The sequence below is a fragment of the Anser anser genome, assembly GCF_964211835.1.
Source record: "Anser anser genome assembly, chromosome: 18".
Classification (NCBI taxonomy): Eukaryota; Metazoa; Chordata; class Aves; order Anseriformes; family Anatidae; genus Anser; species Anser anser.
In genome coordinates, this window is record NC_139739.1 from 3,327,589 (window position 1) to 3,338,450 (window position 10,862).

Sequence of the window (10,862 nt, forward strand, 5' to 3'; positions counted from 1 at the left end):
CTGGGCGGTGTGTCATGGGGGCTGGAGGAGACCTTCTCCGGCTCAGCAGTGTTTTGTGTAAAAAGATTTAGACTCTGTATCTGCAGAGCTCTTAAACCTAGCCGTTTTTCCTCTCAAAACCGAAATTTCTACCAAAACTTCATTAGCTATTGGCTGTGGCAGCGAAGTGTGACAGGTCTTGGAGATGACGGAGGTTCTGCCTGTAAAAATAGACAGCTGAGAAGAAAGACCCTTTAAAACCCAGGTTTCTTCTGGGACACAGGCAGAAGAAACACTTTAACTTGAGCCACCATTAACCATGAGGCATGGAACTGCCTCTCAAGAGGGGTCAACCTCACACAGCAACAAGATAAAACCTGTGTTGGGATTTTTTTCTTTCATCAACTTAATTTTTTCCACTCCCTTACCTACTGTGAAAGGGAGTAAAATGTGTAAAATGTAAAACGTGGCTACTCTACAAGCATTACTGCCACTGACAGCAGGAGGAGCTGTCGGCTCGAGGCCACCACAGCTCTCAGTGACTGCCGAGCAGCCCAGTGTTAAGGAACGCAAAGTTATGGTGGTGCTGTACGGCGGCAATGAAACAAGCATTGCCACAACTGCAATTTTCTGTCTAGAAAATAAAATGAACTCACATTTGCAGATCTTCAGGAAGCCATCAGATTGATCAAAACAATTTTTGCTGCTACCATGTGCTCATTATGTTTGACCAAATCTGCCATCACAAAGGCAGCCTTGGACTAAGGTGTATGTAATCTGCCTACATTACTCTTTGAAGACGTTAAAACATCTTCAGAGCACTGCTCTGCAGAGGAAGATGTTAAATAACGGGGACACTGCTGGAGACTACAGCCTCTGCATTAATCTTGTTTACAATAAGAATGATTCACTTCTTTCTGATTACTTTACCATTAAACAATAATGATGGCCTTTTCACCAAAATCTTAATTTTATTTCTTTGAAAGCTATCCATAAGACATAAAGCAGGTATCACATTAATTACAAGCTAAGTTTATTGAAAAAAGGTAAAAATCATTGTACTTTAACACGTGATACTGAGACTCTAGCCAGCAGAGCAATTACATACGCCCCCAGGCACACACATTTCTCCTGTTTAAACAAAAGCCCTGTTTTAAATGCTAGCTGTAACCACTGATAATAAAGCAGCCTGCATCTGAAACAGCACATTAGAAATCTTTTATTAAGCACCAGCTTAATATTTGCTTACAGTACTCAATGATCTTTTTGCTTTAACTTCTTTTTACCTCTCATTGATTATTTTTTTCTTCATAAGCACTTAATTCTTCCTTGGTACAAAACATATCCAAAAAAAAAAAAAAAAAGGCAAAATCCTTTACACATGTTCCTGTGGAAATGCTTAATGTTGTTGCTGCTTTGCCTCTTCACTGCCCAGGACCTGACAGACTCTTGTTCATGAACTGTCTCTTCACGAAGCAGATCCACCACTGCAGAAGAAAGTACAAAATAAGAAAATATGCAAAAGCAGTTTCAGTGCAGTAAATGAAATAGTGACTTGCAAGTATTCAACCACTGACAAATAACAAATGTTATGGGTCCAATTTTGCACATACAGTTTTCCCTATTGGTTTCTATTGGAATTTAGGAAAACAAGATGACAGGAGTGGATCCAATGAGTTATAATATAGAGCTGCAGACTCTGAATTAAAGCAGGATATTATCCTTTCTACTATTTCAATACTATTTTTACTATTTATTCTGTGTATGCTATTTCTTCCAATATATTTAGTCCAGTATAATAATAAACAAGGCATCGGAAAGCTATGCCTTTGAAACTAAATTTGCCTAAATACTTTCAATGTTAAAAACAGTCATATTTGCACATGAAACATATAACCAGGAGGTAATTCATGCATTGATTGGCTATTTTTTTAATCTGGGTATGAGGCAAAACAGTCTACTTCAAGGAAGCTAACAGATCAGAACCACTCAGGAAGATAAACAGCATTTCTCATGCCCACAGATTTCTGAAAACCTTGAGTCCTCCTTAGCCAACAGTATGCAACACTTTGAAGAACTGATTGAGACACCACTTATTACTATCCTGCTTTTAAAAGTATCCAAAATTTTCATTTGCTGTCTTACAATATTACAGATGAAATGTATTGAAAATTTGCAGTCTGATAGCCTTATAAAACCAGGGAAGCCTGCTCCAAAGTTATCCACATCTGATCACTCACCCCATCGTTTCACTTCTCTGAAAAAACAAGCAAGCCTCTCATTAAACCTGTGTTGATCACACCAAAGCCTTACCTTACTAGGCTTGTCACTCTGAGGATCAAATACTTTTTCACAAAGCCGAAGACCAGTTTCTTGCCTGAGCTGCTGCAAGTAGGCTCTCATCACCTCTGAAACACAGCACAAGCACAAAACAGCACCAAGTGAAATTGAATTTATCATGGAAGCATTGGACATCAATGCCTACAGTGGAAACTGTGAGCTTTCACAGCTTTCAGCTTGCTGGCTGGCTGAGTTGGTTCGTTCAATGTACAGCCAAACTTGGGATTTTTATATTTAATTTTATATAATGTTAATATAATTTTATATAATTATAAAATCAGTAAAAAGGATCATCCAAACCATTTTTTTCTCATTGGTACCTTTGCCCATCATTGTAGACTTCCTCTTTTCCCAGTGCAGAAGTTGGCTTGGGCTCTGTTACAGAATTTATCTAGCAATTATGTTGATGCAAAAGACTCAGACCCATATTGCTCTGTTCTGTTGAATTTATGGATCCAGGGAAGTTTTTGGGCCCCTGAGGTCAGAAAATCCAGCTCATGCAGCCCGCAGAAGACAGAGCTACAGATTCAGAAGATTCAGTTTTCAGGGTCACTTTTCTAGTCATAGTCACAAAAATGCAGCTGGTAAACTATGGGCCAAAGGAAGCCTTCAGAGTTCTTGGTTTAGTCTCACCTTCCTCCTGCTTGTTGGTAGGTTTGGCATAAATGGCATTAAGTGGAAAGCCAGGTTCCCCAGGGATTGGGAAGTTAGTGATTCCTAGTGTGTACATCTCTTTCTCTCCTTGGCCTTTGGAGTTACACTGGAAGAACCAGACAAACAATTGGTTAAAACTTACAAACAAAAGCCTTAGACTCAAATATTTTACCAGACATTAAAACTTAAAGACTCATCAAGATGAGCATCACAACATCTCTTTGGAGATCCACAGCCTCAAGTATTTGTGGCTCTGACAACTGGGACTATGGTGAGCAGTGTTAGTTGTGCCCCTAGGAGGAGAACATCAGCAAATACTCTTGAGTACAATCCCAGAACAGGCTGTTTCCCTGCTTACCTTTTGCAGCTTTTTCAAGCACTCAGAAATGTAGAGAGTTACGTAGATCAGTGTTCTGTCAGCCTCATTCTGCAAAATAAGAGCGCACACAGAGCCCAGACACTGTTAGACTACAGAATGCTTTATGGAACTGGTAAAAGTTTGAAATAGGAATGAATTCAAACCATTTGGGATAAAAATTTCCTCATCAGAGAGGAACTTGTAATTCATGACATTTATCCAATTAAAAAAATTAAGTGGGAGGAAGGGGAGGTTTTCTTATCTAATAGAACTATTTAACCTGCAAAGAAATGTATACCTGTACCACCAAATATCCAAGACTTACTGTATATACAATATCACAAAAAATTACCTTAATTTCATAATTTTTGAAGAAAACATTAGCTTTGAAGTAGTAGATGGCTTCATCTATAATATCTACATCCTTAGCTTAAAAAAAAAAGAAAAACAAAGTTAAACAGTGTACCAGTACACCACATTTGATCATAACTTTTATTCACTGAAGTACATAAACAATGGTTCTTGCAAAAGCAAAATCATTTACAAAATGCAGAAAACTGGGCTACGCTATAGTGTTTGCTATCTGAAAGACTGGTGAACTCAGACCGTAATATTTAAGTTTCCTACTCTTAGCAGGAGTTTTAACTCCCTTTTCTTCTTTCCACCATGACTTCTCACTTCACAAAGGGCAGCAGTTCAGCAGTTCCCCAGTTTCCTACCAGTTGAGTAACTTAAGTGGTCAGTTTTGGGATGCCCAAGACTAAAGTTTTGGGTTTTTGCTACCCTACAGTGCTGCCTTTCTTCCTCATCATCCTGTAGCTTCAGGGCAGCCAAGTGCCCTCAGCCTCAGCTCCAAAGTGCGAGTTCTCTGCAGTTAAACCTCTGCTTCCTCTGACATGAGAGGGTTTGCACCACCACGTCCTCCTCAGAGCCTGCTGACAAGCATGCTGAGACACTGGAGGAAGTGTGAAAATAGTAACTGCAGGCTTCCTTTTAATTAGTAAAGTAACCAAATTAGCCAGACCTGTTCCAGATAACAATTGTATGATAATTTTCTACGGCTTGTAACACTTCAGCATCTGAAAACGTCATCTACAAAGCAGTCCATTTCTAAGCCACAACTCCTCTCCTCACTCTTACTGGGTCTGGTCTGGGACAAACCGTGAAATGACTTCAAACAATATGCAAAGGGGCTTTCAGAGATAAACTTACTTTCCCGGGGCGCTGGGCCTTTGAACTGGCTTCTGATGGGTAACAGCGCCATGTTCCCAACTAGCTTGGTATCAGAGTCCATTAAAGTTGAGTGGTAAGCCTACAGACAGGGGAGAAGGCTTGTTATCAATGCCACTTAAAACGGGCATTTCAGCATCCCCTTGGCAGCGCAGACTGATTACGGCTCTCTCCTGTATCTTCACCAAAGTCAGTTTTGTTGGTTAGCTGTGCTTCCAGCAACCTTTCTTTGCACAAACAACTTATATTTTTTAACTGGGCCCATATCTCAGCACCATTCCGGTGCTGACCATCACCCCGGACACCATTTATGTTAGTGCTGGAAGACAGGACAAAACTGGTCCATCCAACCCATGTCCGCTGCTCCATCCCTGGGCTGCCTGAACCCAAGTTGCAGGGCTCCATGGGAGGAGCAGCCCTGCAGTGGGGCATTCCACAGGTCACGAAATTGGTCATTAAACGAGTTAGTTACTCTGTCATTAGAAAGGGATTTTGTTGCATGTCTAGCTAATAATAGTAGATAATAGTAACTAAAATCAGGCTTATCGCATACATGCTCAAGAAGATTTCTGTGTGCTACAACAGGTGTAAGTGGGGTAAAAAATCCCCAGCCCTCTGAATATGACACTTCCTGGAAAATTGGCTTTGACCAAGTGACCATTTAAGAAGCCTTCCCCGCCCCGCAGCCCTGCCTTTGCGGGGCCGTAGCAGGCTGCCGCCCTCCCACCGGGGTGAGGAAGAAGAAAGAGGAAGATGAAGGCTCCGGCCTTGCAGCAGCCTCCCACCGACACCAACCCCCTCCAAAGCGCCAGGCTCCAGCGGCTACGGCCCCGTTCCCCCCTCAAACCCGACCCCGTTCCCTTTTCACCCCCGGCCCCACAGCCGAGCCCCGGCCCCACAGCGCCCGGCCGCGCCCGGCGTCCCGCCCCCCGCCGGGCCTCCCGCGGGCTGCCCGGGCCCCTCACCGGCATCTCGGAGGGCAGGGGGCAGCTCGGCGGGGCCGAGCGGGTGGATGGCAGGGATGGGTTCACGGCAAGCCTTCCTCTTCCTCTTCCTCGGCCGCCGGGGCTGCAGGAAATGAGGCAGCAGGGCGGTGCGAGCAGGGGAAGCCGCAGCCTGCGCCGCCCCGAGAGGCGCCGCTCCCGGCCGGGGAAGGAGCTGAGGTGGGGAGCGGGGTGAGGCAGCACGGAGCCAGCCCCACCGGGGCGGGTTTAGGGGCGGTGAAGCGTTTGAAGAGACCCAGGTTCGTCTGGTACTAGCGACCCATGGCCCTCCCTGGGAGCCAGTGTGTCTAATTTCACCCATAAATGACTCGTTGCGTGAGTCAGGCAGGAAAAATTGGGGGGATTTGAAGCTGAAGGGCTTGGGCTTCTTTTCCACGCGCCATGAACAGGACACGGTCAGAAGGATGCCCCAGCCCGGCTGGATGGGGCTGGGGGCAGCCTTGGGTCTGTGAGGCCCCTTTCCACCCAGACCACTCCCTGATTCAATGACTCAGCCCTAGGATGTGCCAGGCTGGAGGTGAGCTAAACCAGCAAAGTTTAGTTCAGCCAGATCAGGCCCCGACGTGGTGGGATTAACCCCAGACACGCATCACGACTTGCCACATCATGAGGTTAACCCACTCTGTAACTATTAAAAAATGAGTACGTTTTTTGACTCCATGTTTCACAATCCTGAAGAACTATTACTTGGCTGATGTTCAGGTTTTCTGGGAACAGGCTTAATTTTTAATACACAAACTATATATCCTATATAGTGAGAGGTGTCATGCCTATACAGAGGCATCCACTGAATTTAAGCATTACATAACCATGAGACCTCTATGGAAAATATTTTAATTCAAGGACTCCATGAGCAAAACACATTCCTTCGGGTTAAGGAAAAGGCAAGGTTGATAGGTACTTGGACATGAGCAGCAGAAAAACATCCTCCAATTCAGCTGAAAGTAGCTGAATAAATAATAAATTGGACTAATACGTTTTAGGCGAAGAAATAAAAACAAAATAAAATTGAAACATTTAAGAGAATCCAGGAACTTTCTGTACTTATAAAAGAACTAAAAACAACAATATAGTTCATAATATTCTGTCATATAAACTGACATATAGCCCATTTCTCAGTAGAAATTTTAGTTATCTTACAGATAAAACATCAAATATATTTGTACAGCAGTGGATTTTTTGTTGTTTTAAACACACAGGCAAGGTATTTTCTTCCTCTTTCTGAGCATCTATTTTTCACTCATTTACATGATCTTGAAAATACTCATCCACAAGAGCAGATTTATCTTCTTCATATTCCTGCCAGAAAGAAAACAAAAAAGGTAAAACCTGACTTTTCCCTAGTGGCTGTTTTACATTGTCTGTTCTGCGATGCTTTATTTTAGAAACCACATGAACAATGTCTAACATTGTTCCATAAAACAAATAGCAAAACTTTCTGAAATGTATTTTCATGTATTTTACATGATAGATGTATGACAGATATACATTAGGAATAACTTTACAACATGAGATACAGATGCATAATTTTTTAGGGGAGTTTGAACAAACATGCAGGAAGAGATCTTAATTCTCTTAATGGCCCTTTCTGACCTTTAAAAGTTAAGATTATATTATTTTTGAAAACAAAAGCATTACTTTCAACACAACCATTTGAACAGTACTTGCACACGCAAGACAATATTAAAGAATCCCATTTTTGTAAGAGTAAATGAAGATGATATAAGCATTGTCACTAAAAGACTAAACATGGCTTATTTTGAACCATATGAAGGCAATCATTTATTAACAAGGCAAAGATTTATATCATGATCTGTATTATGGAGCCCTTCTATTTTTCATCTTATCATCAGAAGTACCTTACCTTTGGTTCTTTAAATTCAAGATCTTCTCCATACTGAATGGTAAGGTCTATGTGCTGCAGAACTATGTTTATACTTTCCTCATCAGAGCGATCAAAAGGTAGAAATCGAACCATACCGTAATCATCAATCTAGAGAAAGGATTCAAAAGACATTAGAAGGAGAATGCACTAAGTCTCCTCACAGCACTCTAAACCACTGCCTTATACTACAGTTATATTTTCCTTGCCCAGACTGCTAAAGCCCTTTGAAGGAAAACTGCAAACCAATGGTAGTTCCCAGATCAGAATATACATACCAATCCACATATCGATTTAGTCAGTTTTTTAAACATTTTGCTTTTCAGTAGATTTGTAGAATCTTCAATCATAGAATACATATCCGGATCTAAGTACCTGGCAGAAAGAAACTCATCATTAACACCGACATACAGAATGCATGAGTCACTATGCTTTTAGACAGCTACCAAAGCCACCTATCCTTCTGTGATCTGAATGAACTAACTTATTATCATGGCAACTTACAACCCCTGTTAAATACAGTTTTTGTAATTGTTTTTAAATTTCAGATTATGATTGCGAGTAGAAAAAATGTGTTGTTTTTTTAAATTTTCTTTTTGCTAATATACTTTTATACTTAAGAAAGCTTTGATGAAGACCACAGGGAACACTATTTTTTCAAACTGTAGTACAAATGTAAAAGTAACACAGAGGTAATTCAGTATGTTCAGTACCAAAACAAGTTAGGATCACCTCTAGTTTAGGTTTTCAAGGAGGTACAGTACCCCAGAATGTCATTCAGAATGATGCAAGTTATTCAAGATAATTTTTTAAAGAAAAATCTAGAGCTATGTACACACATGGAGCTAACCTTTTGACTTTGACTAAACTGTACACATCCTATCCAGGCATTTAAAGACCACAGTTGATGCAGAACAAATCCGTCTTTTACCATTCCAAAAAGAGTATATTTTAAATGGGGGAAAGATTAGACTGAATTCTGAGTGAAATTTACCTCAAGATATCACACTACAGAGTAAGTAATGTTTTGGAACTTACTTTTCTATTTCCTTCTTAGCTTTCTTGCTCAACAAATCCATTTTAGTCATGATGTTAATCTGTGGAATCTCTAAAGAGATCATTGCACTGAGTGCTGCCAGAATTCCGGAGATAAACTGAAGAAGTATGAAAAATAACATAGTTAAGTACAGAAAAACACAAAACCATCACGCAGGTCACAATCTACTATACAGCAAGTCTAGCTAATGAATACATGAAACATGGGCACGAGGCCAAGTGGGGAGTCATTATCTCTGCTGGAAAAGGGAGGTGCCAAGGTTCCCATCTGCCAGCTGTTTCCAGAGCTTTAAATCTGGATCTGTCACTGAAAAGGACATGAACAAAACTCAAAGCCCTTCTCAGGATTCTTATTGCTGGATAAGGGAAGGGTCATGCTCTCTCTCCAGCTCTGAGAAAGCTCTCATAGAATCACAGAACAATTTAGGCTGGAAGGAACTTTTACAGGTTATCTGGTCCCTACCAACACTCAAAGCAGAGCTAACTTCTCAGTCAGATTCGGTCGCTCGGGGCTCAAGTTTTGAACAACTCCACAAATTTACATTACGCAGCGTCTCTATGCCCCTGCTCCCGCCTGACCATTCTCACGGTGCAGGGTATTTCCTATACGTCCAGCTGGAACTTTCCTTTCTACAACCTTTGTCTGAGGCAGCTAAAGATCTCCCCGTTTAGCATTCCCCCCGTAATCAGATCTCCCCGTTTAGCATTCCTTCCTTCGGCCTAAACAAACCCAGCCCCCTAAATCGATCAGATTCCTTGTTCTACATCAATATGAACTTTTACAATTGTTTACAAGATTTCAAATGGATACCTTAAAAGATTCCACCATAAATTGAGAGTCAACGAGAAACACTCCACAGACACGGAACTCCCACTGCTGAAGCTGCTCCACCAGCTGTTTCATCACTGGCAAATGTGTATAGAGTTCGATCTGACCTAAGACACGCTTAGAATATTAATATGCAGAAATGGAAAGCTAACAGAAACATTTCAGTTATCGGTTACAGAAACATGGGCATTACACTTAGTATGAATAACAGCTGATAAAGAAAGCCCAATCTTTCAGACAACTGTGCCTGTATTTGGATGAAATTATACTGGCAAAATGGAAATGAATTCAAAATTTACTCTTCCTCCCTTAACCTCCACTTAGCATTAGTTACCGTAGTTTTCTCACACTACATGATGCTAACAAAAGTCAGTACTGTCACCCAAATTAGAATGGAGACAAGTTAACTTCTGAGGCATCTGGAAGCAACTCTGACAACTGTTAATAATACAAAAAAATACATAAAAAGGAGGCTGAAGGAAGACCTCATTGCTCTCTACAACTACCTGAAAAGGTGGCAGTGAAGAGGGTGTCAGTCTCTTTTCTCAGGTGACAAGCAATAGGCCACAAGTTGCACCAGGGGAGGTTTAGATTAGATGTCAGGAAGAATTTCTTTGTGGAAAGGGTGGTTAGGCATTGGCCCAGGGAAGTGGTGGAGGTATTTAAGAGACGCGTGGATGTCTCGCTTAGGGACATGGTTTAGTCACGGGCTTGGTAGTGTTAGGTGATGGTTGGACTTGGTGATCTTATGGGTCTTTTCCAACCTAAATGATTCTATGATTCTATGACCACCACAGAAATCATATTGAAAACATTATGCTGCGTCCAAAGCACAACGCTAACACATAGATGCGTGTTTACCTGGGCAGTCAAACAGTATGTAGTCGTCCTCCACGTGCCCCAGGCTCTCCTCCAGCCAGTTGAAGTTATTGGCGAAGTACTCCATGCAGAACACCAGGCCCCCGTTGGGGCCAAAGCGCAGGGAATCATCCTCCATAACATCATCCACCTCGATCAGCTCGCGGATATCTGCAACGACGGGCACACACGGCGCGTCTCGGGGGGCGAGAGGGGTTCCCACATCCCGCCGCCCCCCCGGTCCCCTCAGGAACTCCCCCGGTCCCCTCAGGAACCCCCCCGGTCCCCTCAGCACCCCACCCCCGGTCCCCTCAGCACCCCACCCCCGGTCCCCTCACCTGCCATCACCGGGTAGCCGAACAGCTCCGCCGCCGGGTCCAGGTTGACCACCTGCACGGCTCTGCCCAGCGCCTCGCAGTGCTGCACCATGGCGGCGCAGTACGTGCTCTGCAAGGCACACGCGAGCCGTCAGCGCCCTCCTCACCGTCCCGTCCCGTCCCGTCCCCTCAGCGACCCTCGCCCCCCTCACCTTCCCGCTGCCCGCCGGGCCCATCACCAGCTGCGCGTAGCGCGGCATGGCGGCGGCCCGGAGCTGGGGGGGGGGGCGGGAGGCAGAAAGCTCCGCGAAACGGCCCCGCTCGGTCCCTCCGCCGCCCCGTAGCTGGGTCCGGT

The 10,862-nt window shown here is 43.2% G+C and overlaps 2 protein-coding genes across 2 annotated transcripts; both read right to left on the reverse strand.

Annotated features, from left to right (window-relative positions):
* Positions 1 to 936: 936 nt before the first annotated feature.
* Positions 937 to 5,724, reverse strand: ARPC3 (actin related protein 2/3 complex subunit 3). Its single transcript, XM_083804359.1, has 7 exons — positions 5,527 to 5,724; positions 4,544 to 4,643; positions 3,684 to 3,760; positions 3,332 to 3,400; positions 2,953 to 3,079; positions 2,293 to 2,387; positions 937 to 1,466 (listed from the first exon to the last, which is right to left on the reverse strand). The coding sequence occupies exons 1-7, from the start codon at positions 5,530 to 5,532 to the stop codon at positions 1,404 to 1,406; spliced, it is 537 nt and encodes a 178-aa protein (XP_083660485.1). The 5' UTR covers positions 5,533 to 5,724; the 3' UTR covers positions 937 to 1,403.
* Positions 5,725 to 6,383: 659 nt separating this feature from the next.
* On the reverse strand, positions 6,384 to 10,858 carry GPN3 (GPN-loop GTPase 3). Its single transcript, XM_083804357.1, has 8 exons — positions 10,720 to 10,858; positions 10,529 to 10,637; positions 10,194 to 10,361; positions 9,315 to 9,439; positions 8,486 to 8,601; positions 7,726 to 7,822; positions 7,430 to 7,558; positions 6,384 to 6,864 (listed from the first exon to the last, which is right to left on the reverse strand). Exons 1-8 carry the CDS (start codon positions 10,765 to 10,767, stop codon positions 6,802 to 6,804), a joined length of 855 nt encoding a protein of 284 aa, XP_083660483.1. The 5' UTR covers positions 10,768 to 10,858; the 3' UTR covers positions 6,384 to 6,801.
* Positions 10,859 to 10,862: the final 4 nt, after the last annotated feature.